Source organism: Anopheles maculipalpis, chromosome 3RL (genome assembly GCF_943734695.1).
Source record: "Anopheles maculipalpis chromosome 3RL, idAnoMacuDA_375_x, whole genome shotgun sequence".
In the NCBI taxonomy this organism is placed as follows: Eukaryota; Metazoa; Arthropoda; class Insecta; order Diptera; family Culicidae; genus Anopheles; species Anopheles maculipalpis.
Genome location: NC_064872.1, coordinates 36,760,304 through 36,779,380, shown reverse-complemented (window position 1 = coordinate 36,779,380; position 19,077 = coordinate 36,760,304). Strand labels below are relative to the sequence as shown.

At 46.1% G+C, this 19,077-nt stretch overlaps 5 protein-coding genes across 5 annotated transcripts in view; 1 reads left to right on the top strand and 4 right to left on the bottom strand.

Moving 5' to 3' along the window:
- The window catches only part of LOC126564579 (probable 26S proteasome non-ATPase regulatory subunit 3), a 561,792-nt gene that overhangs the window by 100,873 nt on the left and 441,842 nt on the right, over positions 1–19,077 (bottom strand). The window lies entirely within an intron of this gene.
- LOC126564595 (zinc finger protein 596-like) overlaps positions 1–19,077 on the bottom strand; it is a 394,155-nt gene that overhangs the window by 65,377 nt on the left and 309,701 nt on the right. The window lies entirely within an intron of this gene.
- Positions 1–19,077, top strand: part of LOC126563938 (protein O-mannosyl-transferase TMTC2) — a 157,003-nt gene that overhangs the window by 53,603 nt on the left and 84,323 nt on the right. The window contains exon 3 of the mRNA XM_050220801.1: positions 14,880–15,435. Coding sequence (XP_050076758.1) covers positions 14,880–15,435 — 556 coding nt within the window. The remainder of the gene's footprint in view (positions 1–14,879; positions 15,436–19,077) is intronic.
- Positions 746–19,077, bottom strand: part of LOC126565024 (uncharacterized) — a 494,010-nt gene continuing 475,678 nt past the window's right edge. The window contains exon 6 of the mRNA XM_050222164.1: positions 746–759. The gene's annotated coding sequence lies outside the window, so the exon portion shown is untranslated. The remainder of the gene's footprint in view (positions 760–19,077) is intronic.
- On the bottom strand, positions 16,234–18,909 carry LOC126564138 (uncharacterized). The gene is made up of 2 exons (XM_050221083.1): positions 18,675–18,909; positions 16,234–18,389 (listed from the first exon to the last, which is right to left on the bottom strand). The coding sequence occupies exons 1-2, from the start codon at positions 18,907–18,909 to the stop codon at positions 16,234–16,236; spliced, it is 2,391 nt and encodes a 796-aa protein (XP_050077040.1).

The window sequence follows — 19,077 nt, the reverse complement described above, 5'->3', positions numbered from 1 at the left end:
GCATTGCATGCCGTCCCATTAGGCAACGCATTTTGCCTAATGTTTGAAACACAGCAGGACGGCACATCACAACGCTGGTCCGAAGAGATGGACCAACTACACCAACATTTCGCAGTGGGATGTGTTGTTTGTAAAGAACGGCCAGCAGCGTAATAGCGCAACAAAAAAACCCCAAAAAAAGTGAACGGACTCAACAACAGTGTAACACAACCATCAGAAATAATCTCATTACGCTCATCAATTTCGCCAACAAATTTAGCTTTCTGCTCCGGCGGAAGATGCGCGTTACACGGACACCCCGGATCTCGAATTGCACGTCCAGCGCTTTCGAGGGACAGTTGAGTGGTGTAGGTTAAAGCGTGTTGATGGTTCAATTGAAATGAGGCGAAAATTTTCTACAATTTACGCACCGGGGAACGCTACGCTCAAGGTTTCTTCCCTCACTAGGCAACAGTAATTGAGCCCCTCGCATAGATACAGCTACAAAGGAACACAAAAACAGAGCTGTTTTTAGTGGGCGACTATGATGCCACTCTACCCCAAAATCATCATCATCATCATCTTCATTATCATCTTTACTCATCAACGCTGGGACGACAAGCAGGGGATAAAATACACAGTAACAGCGTCGAGAGCAGCGATCCGAAAGTGTAGAAGCAGGTTGAAGAAAATTGACGCCTAATATAGCGCGTATATCGTCTGTGATCTGGAGGCCATTTTGGGTGTGTTTTCTCTTTTTATTGAACACAGCAGAGCGTCCTGTCTTTGCACCTTTTGGGCAGCCGTAGTCGCCAGAACCATCAACATCCATAACGAACCACAAAAACAGGAGGAGTGTCCATTCGGCTCAACCAACTCGTCATAGGTTTGCATCATTATTACGAGGCAGAGCACCCTGACGTCCCCTGGTGTTGAAAGTGGCCCTATTTGGAGCTGATGAAAATTGCCTCCATTTTATGGAATCTTATACCCCTGTGAAAGGCTCATTCGATGGTAATGATTTTTTCTTTCTTTCGGTTCAAAGGCACCTTGCCTCCTTTTTGGTGGATCAATTTAATGAGCAAACTGCCGGCACAGCGTACGATGGAGATGGAGAGGTTTGGTAAATTTTTCGTTAAGATGTTTCATCAGGCAGTTGCTTCTAATTATTTGGCACGAGTTATGCAAGCAATAAAATTTCCCGAATGGGTATTATCTTGTAGCACTCGGGGGGCTTACTGTTTTCTTTTCTTTCGCTGTCCAACTTCTCCAAGATCGTATCCTAGGCGATAAAGAAAGCCCTTGGACACTACTGCACTATAAACGAGGATTAAGGCACTCGCGCCATTCACCCATTTCGGCGGCGTCTGTGCCCCGCACTAAGCTATCGTAAATTGAGGCCCCACGAAGCATCTTGCAAGGAATCGTGTTTCATCTGCCCGGCCCATTAAACCGTACACGTCTTTCTTCACCGACCACAAGTGGACGAAATGGTGCAAATTGGACACAATTTTGGAGCCGATTTACGCCTCGCTGTGGCCCATCGTATATGGACCAAATTTAGCCAGGGGGTTAACGGAAAGGATTTTCCTCCGAATTAGTTGAGATTAGAGGCTTGTGGTTTCTCGGATTGATGAGTAAAATTTATGGACCTCCGAACCTTAGACGGCGTCTTCGCGCCAGAGAACCCTGAATTAGAGCTAAAAGTCCCAGCACATATGAGTTGTGTGCATTCTGCCATTCGCCTGTCGCCAAGCTTAAGCGCTTCGCCAGAGAAGCCATTTCGCTGCCATAATTGACGGACGTCGATGGCGATGGATCAAGCAACTTGTGCTGCTCATGTTTTTACGTTCTGCTACACAAATCCTGTTACAAGGCTTCTGACGCAACCGGAGACGTTGAAACCGGACCGAAAAGGGCAAGAAAGGTGCTAGCTGGCAAAAAAAAAAAACCTTTGCTTCTTCATCGATACCATAACATCCCTTGTGGACGATGAATGGACGACGTTAAGAAATCGTAAAAAAGGATTTATCGTCTACGTTAGGTCTACAGGGTTGGAAGTAGCGTAGAACAAAGCTAATTATTAACAAATGGTGGAAAATATAACAACATTATTAATCGCCAACATTAACCGAGAAGATGGAGAATTAATGGGGAAAATATTTTATGATCGTTGTTGCTTTTCTCTTGACCACGAGGCTATTCGTTTCTACGAATTAATGTTGTTTAAGAATTGGGATTCGTTTTATGTGTGAAAGGATTATGTGATGTTTTGAGCCAGGTATACGTGGCAGTACAAAACCTGCGAGACACAAAAGACTTACTGAATCAAATATTGAAAAACTTTTTAATAAAAAAAAACGTACTTTCCGCTACTCATCCGTCCATTGATGATAACTAAAATTATTCTTTTTATAGGTTTCTTTCAACAGGAGTGATTTTTAGCTCTTCTATAAAAAGATCAAAACATTCACTAGGTTCTGGGGTTCCACATGGAAGAAATATTACTACACTGTCTATTATTGAGTTCGGTTATGGCATAAAGCATAACCGTTCTCAAGTCATTCGCTTTTGATAACAGAGCAAAGCGCACAGTAAAAACGCCTGGACCAACGGTTCAACGAATGCTCAACAGATGATTTGTTTCATTCAGTTCGCAAACATCAAGCAGCCAGTTATAGCACCCAAGCAAGAGGTCTCCGGGACTGGGAGGGCTACAATTTCGTTCACCGAATAATTTCCTTCAGCCAGCGAAAACCGTTGGAGTGGATCTTGTTATCTTTTGTTGTTAGTCTGGTTTCTGGTTCGTTCTAAACAAAAAATGAAAAACTCAAGCGCTCGGGTTGTTGATATCTGAAAGAGCGTACTATATCCCGTCCGCTTTGCCAACCAAAACGGCAAATATCTGAGAGCAAAAACATCCTACACCATTCGAATAGGACGGCAGAACAAGAAAGACCTGTACGTGTGGCAAACAGTGGCCACACGGTAAACAGTGTTGCGCTGGTGTGGTGTGGTTCGTTCCTTTTTTTTTTTTTTTGTTTCTTATCATACCTCAACCGGGACTGTTTTCTTCGAAAGCTACTCGATCCCGTCTGGGCGGAGAGTCATCTTCAACTAGCTTTAGCTACCTGTTTATTCCGAAAATGGAAAGAAAAGGTTGACCGGTACAAAGAATTGAACCAAGCAAAGGATATCGCTCCTACCGATAAAGTTCAAAACAAGCAGCCCGCATTCGTGCCAAGAAATACGACCCTCGTTTTTGTGCTTGCAGGACCTCGATGCAATGGCGGAGTGTTTTGTTCCGTGCGCTACCGTCTAGGCCAAGTTGCTTTGCCGCTTTACTTTACTCGATTGCAGAAAATGGTAAAAGAGCTTTCATGGAATGGCGAAAAGTTGGTGCTTTGTTTTTCGTTTCATTTTGTTCGGTTTTTCATATCGATTTGTTCTTTTATCAGTTTTAGCTTAATGATGAATAGTTGAACTATTTGTGGAGATCATATTAGGGCCAGTGTTTAATTTTTAAATACTGAAAACTAATTTTAAAAGACGTAGTTTAAAACTGTAAAATTAATAAACCTTTTTGCTTCTCTTTCATTTCAGGTAAATAACAACTTCGATGTCACTTCACAACAACAAACAACCCACTAGCTTTCATTTACGATTTCTTTTCAAAAATACTGCACAAATTATGTCCAAGCTTTGCAAATTGCTTAAACCACTGAGCATACTGTTCAGCTCCAGGAAGTATTTTTCCTCGCCATTAGTGCCGGGGCACGGGCTTCGCTTGCACACACAAACAAAAAGCATCTAACGTGACCCCTGAAAACGTTCCGAACTGCCAGAGTTGCTGAGCACGTTTCACTGCTAATCCTTTGACATTCGACCATTTTAACGTACATTAGGCTCGAAAACGGTGAAAATAAAACCTTGTGACAAAAGGAGATATAAAAAAAAGCCAGAACAGTCTGCTCGCCAGCTTACAACTTTCTCGCTTGACTTTCGCCTAAACTAAACGGTGGTTTGGCAAAATGTTACAATTCAAAAATAGAGGGTAGGAAAACATTTTGCGCGTACATAAGCTTTTTTGTCTCCTCTTACGCTGTGTAACACCAGCTCTGGCGTTCACTGAAGCCATACACGAAGACACAGTGGGTGGATACGAAAAAAAAAAACGGACAGGAAATCGGCCAGAGTCCACTAGGACACGGAGGTGTGTATGAAGCAACAATTTGATATTCGTCGTTCATTCGCCCGGTTTGCCGGTTAAGCACCTTTCGGTGACGCTTCGTTTGCAGTGGGTAAAAGGGGAAGGGGAGGGAATGGGGTGTAAGTTTCTGGTACAGGAAAGCAAACAAGACACCGACGGGACCTGTACTCGAAAGAGTAACCCTACCATCTAAACAGTGGTGTGTGCGCCTGGTGTCTCATCGGAATTCCGGACATTGTCACTAATATCCGTGCACATCCGTGCTGAAATACACACACATCATGCTCTCATGTCGTTCGGCATACTGAAAATCGTGCCATGTTTGAAGAGCAACCTTCGACGAAGCAACCGGTACCTGATTTTCAACAGTGTAGCCTTTCGTTCCCAACATTTGACGTTCGCCGGTTTTTGTGCCCAACAATACAACTCGGCTCCGTGAAACATTCGTACCCGTTGGAGACATGGTAGCAGTAAGCAGACAAACGGGTGGAAATAAAAAGCGTATGCACGTATGCTTTGTCCTACACATAAAACATTGGACTGAGGGTTCCAGGCGCCCCTTAACCCTACTTACAGCCCGCTTGAGCAAACACACCAACCATCGGCCAGTCATTCGAAATGGGTGAGCGAAAAAATACTTCTCCATCTTGGCCATCCAAGTCCCATCTCTTCCCAGTTCCACTCTGCCCTTTCAACCATGTGTACCAGGGTGTGGGTGTATGTGTGTGTGGTTTTTGTTTCAACCTTCCATAGAACAAACGCTTTTTATCAGCCAATGCCGGGAAGCCGAGTTTTGCTGCTAGTAACTTCGTAATATTTTTATTCAAAACACACCACACACACACACATACGGTCGGTATGCACACAATATGCATACATTTGCCGCGCCATGCATTGCCTTGGTGCAACTGGCAGCCCTCGGGAGATTTTAGCCGATTCCTTTCGCCTGCACATGAACACCGGTGTTGTGCCTGAGCTTTCGGGTGGAAAGGCGGCGGGATGAACATTTTTGCCACTTCATCGAATCCGGTTTCCTTCTTTTGTTGGAAAGCCAGAGAAGCCTCTGTTGCGTTGTTGCATACGGAATACAGGTGGCGCAAAGCTCTTGCCTTTAATTCGCACCGCAAAATCTCATCCCTTAAGCACATTGCAGGCTTTTAGCACATAAGTCTGTCATGTGTAAGCTTTTGTAAGAAGTGCATGTTGCTTTTGCAGGTTAGATATATCTAAAAATAGGCTAGGTAATAAAATCAATTAACAAAGATGCATTGAATTTTACTTCGGAAGAAGCACAAGCACAAGCATTTTCTGTTTAATTTAGAATAAAAATGCAGCTAGAATACGTTTCCATCCATGTTTTCCGGTACAAAAAGGGAAAAAAAACTTATGCAAAATCCAAATGGTTTTTCGGAAAACGAACGCTTTTCCATTCGCTCGACACATGCAAAATAGATGCCACAATGGACGGTGCAATTTATTCCGGTGCTACGGAGAACGTGAAACATTGCATAAACACCGCATATTCCGCTTACCATCGAGTCGTCTATCTGTACGTCTATCCACCGAAGCAGCAGTTTTAGCTGTGTGGGAAGGTAGCTATGAGTGTGTTTTTTTTTTTAATAACGTCCATTTTTATACCTCATCTTTCATCTGACCGCATGGACAAAACCCTCTGGGAGGTGAAATTTTACGAGTGAAATAAATATGAAACCATGACTAGCGTAGGTGGCGCACGAGACAGCCAACAACACAAGCATAAAAGTAACAGCAATGGAGTAGACAAAAAAAAAACACACACACACACACACACACCGAGAGAGCCCGAACATGGCAGCGACGATGTTGCGGTGTATGCTTGACTTTCGATTCACGGCACGTCAAATGAGAAGTGAAAGGTTAGTAGTGTGCTCTTTGCCTCGGTACTACATCTAACGTGGCAGTAGCTGCACGAGGATGATAGGCAGGATGGATTAAAATCCCATCCCTTCCAAACTGGACATGCACCGAACCCAGAACAAGAGGAAAGGCATTAGAAAAACTGAGTTAAGACTGCACTGTAACGGCTATGAACAATATGATCCTGTGGTTAACCTGATGCATTGGCGCTAGTAGCGCTTTGTGCCAGGAAGCCGTGGTGTAAGTGATGGCGTCAGGAAGAATGAAGATGCCAATTCTTTCCTTCGTAGCAGACTCAACCCTGATCAGCTTCATCACACACACACACACACACACACACACACACACACACACACACACACACACACACACACACACACACACACACACACACACACACACACACACACACACACACACACACACACACACACACACACACACACACACACACACACACACACACACACACACACACACACACACACACACACACACACACACACACACACACACACACACACACACACACACACACACACACACACACACACACACACACACACACACACACACACACACACACACACACACACACACACACACACACACACACACACACACACACACACACACACACACACACACACACACACACACACACACACACATACACACACACACTCGACGCTGCTAAAGACAACATTTACATTTACACATCGAAGTAATTTTTTGTCCATTTTACACAAGCTAAAAGCATAATGAATAATATCGATTTAAAAGGGTTACTTTTAATAAAACCATTCACCAGTGATGCATAGTGGTCAGACGGCGCACTTTTCTCATAATCAAGCTTTTATCCTGATAGACTTCTACTCACATTTTGCGCTTGGATTAGGCTGACGCAGATAAATTATTTACTGTTCAATGCAAACACAAGCTCACACGTAGTAAATAAAATGAATTAAAAAAATAAGTAAGAACGGGCGAAAAAAGAATCCAATTAATGAAAACTAAATGAAATTCTTTGCTTTGCAACGAATTTCTATCCGACACGGGTCTGGTTCTGACATCTTTGCGTTCCACCATATTTCCGATGAATTTCTTTCGAATTGTTCTTTCAATTCCCACTCAGCCCAGATGTGTCACGGCCATCCGGTCGAAAAAGAAAGGTCTTCGAATGTCTTTTTTAATTTTTCTCCCACTTGCGTCACCACCCACATTCTTCGAGCAGAACCATTTCAATGCCATTGCTTGCGATTCTAGTATTTTAATGGTGTCCTCTTCGCAAGCCATTTTCCCGGGTAGCAGTAGCCCGGGCGCGGAAATTAATTTGCGAATAATTAGAAATTCAATTACTTCAACGAAGATGGGTTCGAAGCAGGAGCGGCAGGTTTAAGAAGGGTGGAAGGATAGAAGGAAAAAAGCATACGGTAGAGGAAAGAACAAAACTTCCGGCGGAAGTGCAATCGAGCGCAAAAACACGTGATCGGAAATCGGATCGGATCGAAACGGAAAGATGGACTTGATTTGCTTCTCTGCCTCCCGGTAGTAGCAATGTGACGGATGCGTTTAATTTCTGTCGCCAGTTTATCGAGTGGTTAAATTATTTCGAAGGAACCTCTTATTGCTTGACCAAATGCTTGAGTGCTTGGAATTTATTGAAGAGCTCCCGGCGGTGGATGAATCTATGTGTAGGAGGTATTTGAAAATGAAATAAAATATCGAAGAAAACAGTAAAGAAATTTAAAGTAAATTTTCTAATGTTCCAAGAAAACATTCTTTGGAAAAGAAAACAGAGTTTCTCGGACGTCCTTTATTTCCTTTGCACCTCGTTTTATGACATTTTCTTTAATCCACGGCTTCTTCTGTCTTTCACTTCCCAAAATCTTCCACGGCTTTATGCAGCAATGCTGAATGGAAGTGCAAAAGAAAACTTTTTAATTTCTTATCTGCTTTGCAACCGAATCGGTAGAACACTACTTAATTAAAAAGTTTCGTAACTTTTGTTTGACGGCTGGTGGCATTATTTTTAGCGTTGACGTTTTTGAAATTTCTTTTCAGCTTTTTGTGTTTCTTTAGAATGGATTATTTAAAAGTTTAACTCATTTTTTTCTATGCTTGAGAAGAAACAATATTCCATGTGCTTCTTTTTTCCTCCAAAATATCATCATTCAACCATCTGTTCTAGTCCTTTGGCAGGATTGAATACTGAGTTTAATTGATGTTAAAGCTGCTGTGAACTTTGTCTCTGATTCCGTCACTTCTTATGACCCATAAAAGCTAAGAAATCGCATAGCTCTTCCTTAACCACAAATCCCCATCCGATCAACACGACAGTTGGAGAGGAAGTCTTCATCGATCACGTGTTCTTACCATATTCTTCGACGTGACAAACCCTTTTTCTCAGTAGAATTTCCATTTACCTTATTGTTGACCCAAACCCGACCAAGCAATGTCGATGATGCTGTAATACTGCAGATCTGTGCCTCAAAAACTCGTCCATAAATCATACTATTGGTGCAACCGTTCTGCCATCTTACAAGATATTGGGTCGTTTTATCGTTTTAATTCCTACGATACATCTTGTCGGTACGATTATGCATCACATTTGGTTTACCCTTCTTCCAGTGCTTAGACTAGAGACATACCTTTCCTTTAGACCTGTGTTCTGCTGCCCGTGCTTCAATCTGCTCTCTGAGCTCTGAAATACGATGCATCTTTAGTCCAATAACCTGGCCAGTTTATCCTTGCAAAATGCTCGGTGAAGACTCGCTGTGTTTGAGAAAACTCCTTAATGTTTAACCACAACCCACACAGCTTTAGGGTGTGTTTGGGTGTGCCCATCCCCGGGAAGCATTCCGGCATGATCAGCCTGTAAGATTCTCTTAGGATAAAGGAGCGGTTTGCATCCATTCGAGATATCATCATTATTGCAACCAAAGCATCTAAAGAACTCGTTAGACTATTTCTAGAGCGAGGACCCGGACGATGTTCTGGGTTCAAGATGTTGGCACAGCTTTCCCCTTTTCGAGCTTCTCGAGACGTGCATACGTACAGGTGTAAAAACTAACCACACAACACCGGGATCGAAAGGCTAGCAACAGGAAGCGCTCGGATAAAGTACGCCAATGAAAGCTCTGCCAGGCACTTCGGTCCTCCCATCGCCGCGATATCGTCGCTACCGTTGCCTAGACGCTAGGGTGGGCAGATTTATGAGCATCATTATCAAACGACAGCTTCAACTCTGGTTCATCTTTGCCTTTCGTCACTACACATCGCCTACCCACGGCCAGCAAGCACACTATCTCAGTGCTCCATTACCTCATTTTGGTCAATAAACCGTCCATCTTACTCTCGAGAAGAACCCTTCCATCCTTCGAGAAAGCAGTCGAGAAAGCGGGCGTCCAGGTCGAATGTCCCCCGTCGGACGTTTGCTTATTCCATAAATCTTGTTTGCTTTCCTCTTTAGTCTAGTCGTCTCATTTTCACTGCATTTGACAGCCGCCTTGCGATCGTGACTGCGGACACACACACACACACCGGGAGAAAACATGGCAGGACGTGCAGGCCAGTTCGCCGGGCCCATTTCTTTTCCGAACAACAGCAACCAGATTTCAAGGACCGAGGCTATTAGCTTCATGAAATGGAGCGGCCAGGAGTTCCAAAGTCATTGCGGGTGAGGGTGGTGTGCTGTTGCTGCTATATCTCCCCAACCAAAAAAAAAAAGCTTGCCATGGTTCCATCCCACCAGGCAGCAAACATTAGACAGCAAAAATGACCATCCCTGTTTGAGCGTTGCAAGGGACGGTACGAAGCGTTTAAGTAAGGAGGGACCGCGTAAGGGATCGGGAGCACACAAAAAAAAAAACCCATCGAAACAGACTACACCGTAATGCATCATTGACAGTTTCGAGTGGAATCTAATCACGGCCAGAACGTTTTAGATTACATTCTTCGTATTCGTGTTTAATGTGGCAAATTCATTACACTGCTTGGAACAAATTCATGTCTTTAAGATTCGTGTATCGATCCATCTGAAAACGCAGTGTAAACCATTTGACCTCAAAACATCTGCCAAAGCACGTTGTCTCATCCCTTCCGAGAATAGCATCTGTTTGCTCTCCACCAGTCCAAATGCTGTGCTAATTTTCCAACCATTTGCGAAGCATTTGTTTTGACCAAGGGAAACCCCTTCAGCTCGCGTGCGTCCGGTTTGGAAACCTTCATGCTTCCGGTCCACTTGTCTTGCCGTGCGGGTTTTTGCCTGCAACCTGTAACGAACATAACCCTCGAAAACGAAATCCTTCAAATAAGCCCAAGAGCAGTAGAAAAAACAAAACCGAAACCGACAAACATCCTGCTGGGTCCATGGTGTTCCAGCTTCGACATCCGTTTCAACTCAGATTGTGTGTGTGTGTGATTTTTTTGTCTATTTCTTTCTCTCTCTCCTTCCTCATCTGTTTGTCAATTTAAAGGTGAGTTTCATCCAGCCCGGGCTTGCACGTCCACGACACCGGAAATGAAACAGGTACCAAAAATACATCTACCACGTGCTCTCGATGGTGAAAATGTACGCCGAGCTAGACGGCACAGGAAGTTGGGTTTGGCTCCATACCTCCATTGCACAGAAGGGATGATTTTGTTTTGCACTCGTTAAATCCTGTGCCAACACCAACCATATCCTGGATCAGTGGAGCACACCGAAAAAAAAGGGACCAAGCAAACAGAAGCACGTACCAACACAACAACAAAAAATTCTTACATCTTCCAGGGTTCAAGCTTTTTCATGACCGGATTCGGATTGGGTTTTGTACCGGGTTTTGGGTTGCTTTCAAAAAATCTGCTCTCCATCTTCTGTCTAACGTTGCTTCATTTTTTTCCTCACTTCTTCCAAACAAACCGGAAGAGCATGTGATTGTGTTTATTTATTTGCAATCTTGAACGCCAGCATATATCTTGCGAATCTCGGGTTGGTAGCTTTTTTGCTTTACTTCCACTCTTGTTTATCCCGCTTTTTTTCCGGGTCTCACTTTCTTGTAGCAAAAGTCTTACCACTGCACCACTGCCAACCGGGCATCGACCGGGCAAAATTTGCCCACACAAGGTCACCACACTCGAGCTCGCGAAAGCTTGTTGCAGTGTGCATCGTGATAGGGCGCAAGGTTTCGCTGCTGCTTGTTGCCCATTTCTCATTGACGTTCGGGTAGCGTGGAGCAATGTTTCTTTGTTTCGTGTCTATTGAATTTTTATGTTCCCCTTTTCCTACCCTCACTGCCTCGCTCGGTAGACAAACGAACGACCGTGGAAAGCAAGATTTATGTTGATAATGTAATGCGCTCGTGTAAGCACAACGACGATCCGGGAACATCAAAACGCTCCATGCGGCGTGTTTCCCAATGGCTGTTTGCTGGTGGGAGGTAATTCGATGTCCTTCCGTACAAACAACCGACGACGACGCTCGCCACTCTGTCAGAATGCACAATGAGTGACGCGGATGAAAAGGATGCGCCCGCGTACTGCCGTCCCAGTGCCGGTAGTTGGTCAACCATTGCTCTTTGAAATAGTGCATTTCCGGTTGCGGTTTCTACGACGTGCGACGTCCGAATCAGGATCATTCCGCATCCCACAAACCCTGTCAAAGGATACCGGGACCGGGATCGAGATTGAAAACCACAAACTCTTCCACCCCTCGATAAGCCACCCGTCACCCCGTCGCTCCCTTTTAACACCAGAGATAACCCGTTGCGCGACCGGTACCATGCCGGCTTGGAAACTAATTAGCGATGGTCGGATTCACACCGACGGAATGCACTCGCTCGCGAACGTTTGGCAGGGTGGTTTCCGCGTCGTTCCTGCTATCTGTCCATCTTCCCACAGTAGCACCGGGGTACCACATTCATTGTGCGCCCGTGCAGATTGTGTTGAAAGGAACCTTCGAGTGGAAAACTCGAAGAAAATCCACAATCACTCAACTCACCATCGTCAAAAACCGCTTGATACGGTGGTACGCGACGACGGTTGCTGAGTGTGCCACCATCCGGCCACCAGCGTGATGATGCGGGATCCGGTTCTGTGCGTGCATGCGATCAATTTGGGGTCTGCCGAAAACTCCTCTAAACTGTGACGTCGTGCCCGTGCCCGGGTTTCCAACAATGGACGATGAGAGCGGACGAAGAATCGGAATGTTGGCTGTTTGTGTGGCGGGTGTGTAAACATATCTTTCGCCGGGCTGTGTGTACTAACCGAAACTTGGTAGCGTCAGGTTTCTCTGACCAGCAGGGATTGTTGTGCGACCCCACGAGCCCAGTACTCGGTGTGCTGTTTGCCAAGATGAGCATCTACGTCTGCAGGAAAGGTGAGCTATTTCAATCACACATTCTTGGGTAAGGAATTTTGACAGAATGAACCGTCGCCCAGCACCTCCTCTCTACGTTACCAGTGGCGCTACGGCATCAGGCACGCTTTGCTAAATGTGATTTTTTGTGAATCCGAATTCCTTTACAACAACCTAAACGATGGTGCAAAAGTAGCCCCCTACGTACAATGTTGAACATAGCGTACCAAAGATGTGTTTACTCCATCGTTCCTGTACGACTGTAGCGAAGCCAATAAAATCTGTATCGTTTCACGTTTTCCTTCTGCTGGTCGATGTGATCAACGCACTGGAAGCAGGAAGCAACAACCGTCAGGAAGCACATGAAATGCACAAAATAATAACTCGCCCATTTTGCATTAGCAGCGTAGAAACAGCGCCCGGGCAAAGTAATATGCCAGTTGCAGTACGGTGCCCTACGGCTGATTGCAAGGCTCACCATTATTACTCGCAGACTCAGGCGTTAATGTACGGTGAGCTGGATAAAATATGTTTATCAACTCACCAGGCACAGAGTCCGCGAGGTTCCCCCGTGCCCGGTGGAAGGTAATGGAAGGTGATGAATTGATCGTTGGCACAATGTGCTGGAATGCGTCTGTGTGTGTGTGTATGTCTCGAGCGAAAGGGTCTCGTGCAAGTGCGCCAACTCACTCGACCATCGACGGACTAGAAGGGGGCAACATGGGCGCGGAATGGGAGTACATCGTAATGCGAAAGTTGATGGCATTGTGGTTTATCGCTCGAAGGACGATCCCAGGCCCTGCTTTGCATCGCCCTACGTTGCGAAATTGCATATCCTTCGCACGAAGCAGGATAATATCGAATCGGCTCCATTTTACGCATGGCACGAAATCGCATGGTTGCGGGAGACAGCAGCCTCGATTACGCCTAGGGAACGCAATGGAAGCGAATGTTAATAGTCTGTATGATCGATTAGTTTTAGCATACCGCCGACATTGTGAAGTATGGATTCGGGAGACGTAGACGGGTGCCAGCGAGTCGATGGTTTTGTGCAGCATAATGTCTCAACTTTCACTTCCACTAGAGCGCGTGTGTGACGGCGCGTTTATTGCGCCGGTGCTCGGTTAGTGGGCACCCCCATTCCCGATAACGTCGATTTCATCATCATGAATATTTCGCGCCAAGCTGCTACAGCCTGGCTACTGCCAGTTTGAGTGATGGCCGAGTCCTGTGACCGAATTGGGTCGTTCGGGATGAAACGCGGTGATTGGCGTTGGATAAGTGGCTTCGTTGTCAGCGATATTAACGGGCGGATTATCATGCGAGTGCAACAATGCGGTCACACTCGGCTGCATAGATACGGGAATCGGGATATTGCATCACCGATCGAATCCGCTCGAAGGGATGCATTAATAATGTACAGCCTGGCCGCAACATGCACAGCGATGCAAAACAAAAACAAACGCAATATTGCGTACCGGGTACGATTCCACCTCTCGGTGTGACACAAGTGCCGGTATATACAGAACTCATACACGTCTCTGCAGCCCCGGTTCGGTTCCAACGCCACCGGCTAACCTCAACACACTAAAACTTACTCCCGAGCACTAACAAAGTTTACCATCTCTGCAAACAGACGCTCGTGTGTGCTTATCCGGCAGTGTATAGACATTGTGGCAATCTACAAACGAAGCATAATCAGAGACGATTGCGCTGCTGGAATAGCAAAAAAGTGTTCGAGCGTATTATCCAAAGCACGTCCTCCGTGCACTCGCGGCCCAGAACAAACCCATCCGACGGAAGTGGATCTAAGCTTCTAATGAGAAAATAATTGTATCAAATATGCGCATGGATTATACTTTATGGTTTTAATTTATAAATGTTGTCGTTTCTCTCCCAGGGTGGTAGGAGCAGAAGACGAGCGCTTTCCACCGTTTTGCGTGCGAGTTTCCTCGAAGAAAACGACCGGGTCCAGACCGGCCCATGTGTGTGAGGCGGGCAATAAACAGGAGCACAATCCTCCAAGTACCATTCGAGCGCCGGGCGGTAAACGGGGCCGATGCGGTCGGAAAAGGCATTAATATGCATGAGCGCAAAAGCCGCCTTCTTCGGATCTCGTTCCTCCGGGGGTGTGTGCCGGCGTCACCGTACGTACGGACTGTATCGAACATGGGAACGGATGGAGCGCGTGAATGTGAATAATGCAATTGCAGTCGTCTGGCGCGTCGTCTTTTGCTAATTCGATTCCGTCATTAGTGCACTATTAGTTAGATACTGGTGTGCGCACACTGTGCCGGAAGCGCCGACACTCACACACTTCTATAACGCGCTACAACTACGCGTGGCGCCGCTAGCCCTCATCATCAGCACCATCATCATCGTCACGCTTCTTTTGCTGACTTTCTCACCTGACCTCACGCAAACAATACTGACTGCCGTATTTCTCTTCCTTTGCAGACGAGCAATCCTCGGCAATCCGGACGTGCTCAGTACCGGCGGCTGGGCTCAGATGCTGCAGAACGACTTCTGGGGCACACCGCTGGTGGATTCGGGCTCGCACGGTTCCTACCGTCCGCTGTGCGTCGCTAGCTTCAAGCTCAACTACCTGGTGGACGGGTTCAAACCGTTCGGCTACCACCTGGTCAACGTGCTGCTGCACTCACTAGCGACCGGGCTGGTGGTGAAGCTGGCCCGTCACATCCTGCCGGTGAGCCGGTCGGGGGTGGCCATCACCGGACTGCTGTTTGCGGCCCATCCCATCCACACCGAAGCGGTGGCGGGTGTCGTTGGCCGGGCGGATCTGACCGGGTGCATCTTCTACCTGCTCGCACTGCTCGCCTACATACGTCACGTCCGGTGGCGGCAGTGGGGTGATGGCCGGCAGTGGTTGGCGCTCGCTGTCACCGTACTGCTTGCCGGCGCAGCCATCCTCTGCAAGGAAACGGCCGTGACAGCTTTAGTGGTTTGCGCGATTTATGACATCATAAAGGGATACGCCGGATCCAGAGATAAGGTACGCCTTTCAACTACCTCCGCCGTTTGCCAGCGTTTTTGCCAACAGTCGTTGGCGCCCGAGCCCCGGGAAGTCCGGGAATATACATTTAATTTTAAATATGCTTTATTTATACTCGAGCTGTTCATCGTACCACGCCTTCCCAACCCCGGTGCAATCCGACAGCCTATAAAATAACGACTTATACTATACTTTGGATGGGCGGGCTGGTTCGGGAGGGAAAAGGGTTTCGTTCCACTTCCCGGCTGGCATTTGCAATCTGCACCGTGCTGCATCTGTGTTCGGTGAATTGTTTTCCACTGTCGTTACTTCCACCGGTTACCAGCTTAGACTAGAGGAGCGTTGGCTGACAATGGAATGTCGCCTGGTCGGACTGTTGGATGCGCTGTTCGCCGAACAGCAAACCTTCACTACACCGAGGGAATATAGTGTGTTTATGACATTTTTATGTAAAGAAAAATAGCGCAGAACAGTAAAAATAACTGCAACCTATCGGTGCCAGTACGAAAGGGACCAGGGATAGAGAGCGTGAACGTTGGGGACGCATTGTTTGAGAATAGTTTTTCTTTCACACGCTTTTTTCAAATGAACAGCACAGTATGATAAGCACGCTGCTGTGATATCTAGCCGAAGTGCATAAAAGGATAGTTTTGTCCTTAGCTTCTCTGTTTTCCTCTATATTCAACCGACGCTTTTCACTAATGGCTTACACATGTACATAACATCTTTGATAACTCTCCTGCAGTTTGAATAAATAATCAATAAATAAGGACCTCAGTTAAAAAAAACAAATCCCACTCAGCAGTTGGCACTGAGCGTGCAAAACTGCGTCTCGGAACAGTACAAAAGATCCGCCGGACAAGCCATCTTAATCTTGATGAACTTGTTCGGACTCTTCCGGTGGCAGACGTAGTAGTTCGTTTTGTCCATCGGATCCGGCATACGTCCTTCGACCCGACATCGCGGTACACCTTTCGCCGGTTTGGCCATAGCCGCTGAGATGCGCTTTGAACCGGTGGATGGTCGTTTCTTTTTCTTGGGCAGTTCCTTTTGCTTCACTTTGGTGTTTTCGCGAACCGGTGTGTGGCCCCCCATCGATGGAAGGTAAATAACGTTTTGGCTTTGGGATGAAGGAACGCTACTGTGACGCCGCAACTTGTTCGCCTCGAGTCGTATCAATTCGACGTACTTCTGTGCCTTTCGCAGTTCCTGTTTGATCTGATTGATCTGGCTAACGCCTTGCCCCGGAGCGGGTTGCTTGCGCGTTCGTAATTGGGACCGTGGTGGAGCTGGTGGAGTCATCCGCTGCTTACACTGTTTGTACGACGACACATCGCACATGCGAGATTTCTTATTGAACGCCGTCGTCGGAGGGCAGGTGTACGATTGGAACACACCATTATGCGGATTGCAGATGTAGTAGCGGAAGCAATCGGTATTGTTCGGCTGCCGGCTACCCACCGTGCACATCACGATGGAGATTCGCTCATCGTCCGGATTGGCATCGACCAACGGAAGCATGCTGTCCTTATACTGCTCGTAATCGAATGTCATATCGCCGAGAGTAAACAGCTTCCTTGTGTACTTGGTGTTGGCACCGTTCGTATCACCCTGACCATCCTCATTCGAAACTTCATCGTCCACGTCAACGGCGTGTCGGTTAACTGGCAGCGGTAGATCCTTTTCCAGACTTCCATCTTGCCCACTGTCACTTTCGATCGATTCGATTGATTCTAGCAGCTTCACTCGATCGATAATGTCATCAGCTGCATCATAATCCCGCACTAATGGATTTATGCGCTGAGATGATGGACCATAACTGTGAAAGTATGACAGCGGATCGGCAAATCTTGAAGGTGCGGAAATAAGGCCATTAGTCGAATAAAATGATCCTGAAGGAGAATTGATCATCATTGATGATGGAGGTACTGCTTTCAAGTAAGGATTATAAACACCAGTCGTATAGCTTGAAGTCATTGGTTGATAGGCATCCTTCGGTACATACTTATTCCCATAAGCGTCGTATAATACTTGCTGTGGAAAGCCGTAAAACTGTGTATCGTTTGTACCGGTAATTCTAAAACTATTTTGCATTGTGTTTTGACCCATGCTGGGTGGGCCAGACAAACCCATATTGTACGAGCCTGGATATTGAGCTTTTAACGGTTGCTCTGTAGTCGTTGGTGGTGTTGGCACGCTCGGTGCAGGAACCGGATTCACTGAAATCGGTATAAAAATAGGCTTCACCACTGGATCTTTCACTTCTGGCGTGACAGAAGGAGAAGCAGCAGGTGCTTTTTGATTCGCAATTGCTTTTTGAGAAATATCCAAAATACTTTTTATGATGTCCTGCATTCCTGGTGAGAGATTAAGCTTAGATAAAGGCTCATCTATTACGGCTTCTTTCTTTGCAGTGAGTTGCTGCACCGGAACAGTTTCGTACGAGAACATATCTGTATGGCTTGGAATGCGTGCCATTTCGTTGAGTTGTTTCTGTTGGTTCACGATCTGCTTCAGATGGTCCAGGTAGTTCTTTTCGTCCATTTTTGGAGGAGATTGTTGCTTTGTTTTGACCTTTAGCGCATTCTGCGTATCGTAATAGGCCAGAAAAGAGTCGAGCATTGAAGGATTTAAGGTTCCTGGGGAGTTCGTTGAAGCATCAACCCGGGCAGGAGCGGGCATAGTGACTGTGTGAGGTTCTTCGTGTAAACGTTCCGGACTGCCATCACCACTCGATTCCATATCGTTCATATCGTTCTGTGGGGAATCTCTCAGCTTCAGGCTATCCTCTTTCGATGCGACAGAACCGTTAGCTTCTTGTGAGTTTTCTTCACTAGCAGAGTTGGAGTTGGTAGATAACGACGAAGGCACATTTAGATTATCGATTCCGTACACATTTTCATCGCTATGTTTGCTTTCGTTTTCGGCCGAAACGTCACATTCCCAATCGTTATCTGTTTTTGAAATGAGAATAAAAAGCAAAAATAACGATTTAAATTATGACAAAACTTCAAAACCACTTTCATTTTAAAAAGCACATCCCGGTCGTCACTTCCATGTACGTGTTGAATCAAATTTCACGTTTCATTAGCACGAACGGTCCATCAACGGACGTTTCAGGTGACCTCCATTCGGGTGTGCAGAGCAGCGCCAAGTTTCACTTATCGCACATTAGAACTAGAGCAGCTGTAGTCGTTGGTCTGACATTTGTCCCAATTTCATGCACCCATACTACTCACCTGGTACCACACATGTGCCGAGATGGTGCAGATATACGAGTCCTTTCTGGCACTGGGTCGCTACCCAAACGTGTGCATCTTTCGACAGTACAGTGCATCGGTAATACTGATCGCACCGAGTCATGTGCGGACGTGTGGCTTTTGGACAACCTTCATCTAGGGGCAATTGTTGCCCGTTTACCAGCAATAGATGTAACACAATCGAAAGCACATGAAAAGCGTTTAAATGTGCCATTTTTTTTTTGGTCAAAAAACGAATCACTTGTATAATAACGGCTAAGTCAATTTGATTTTATGCCACACAAACACTGTTTACGTATCTTCTTCACTTAAAGATCATGGTTTTGTGAGTTCTCGTTCGAACAAAGCTCGTTTGGTACCGTGTATAACCTTCCCATGCGCG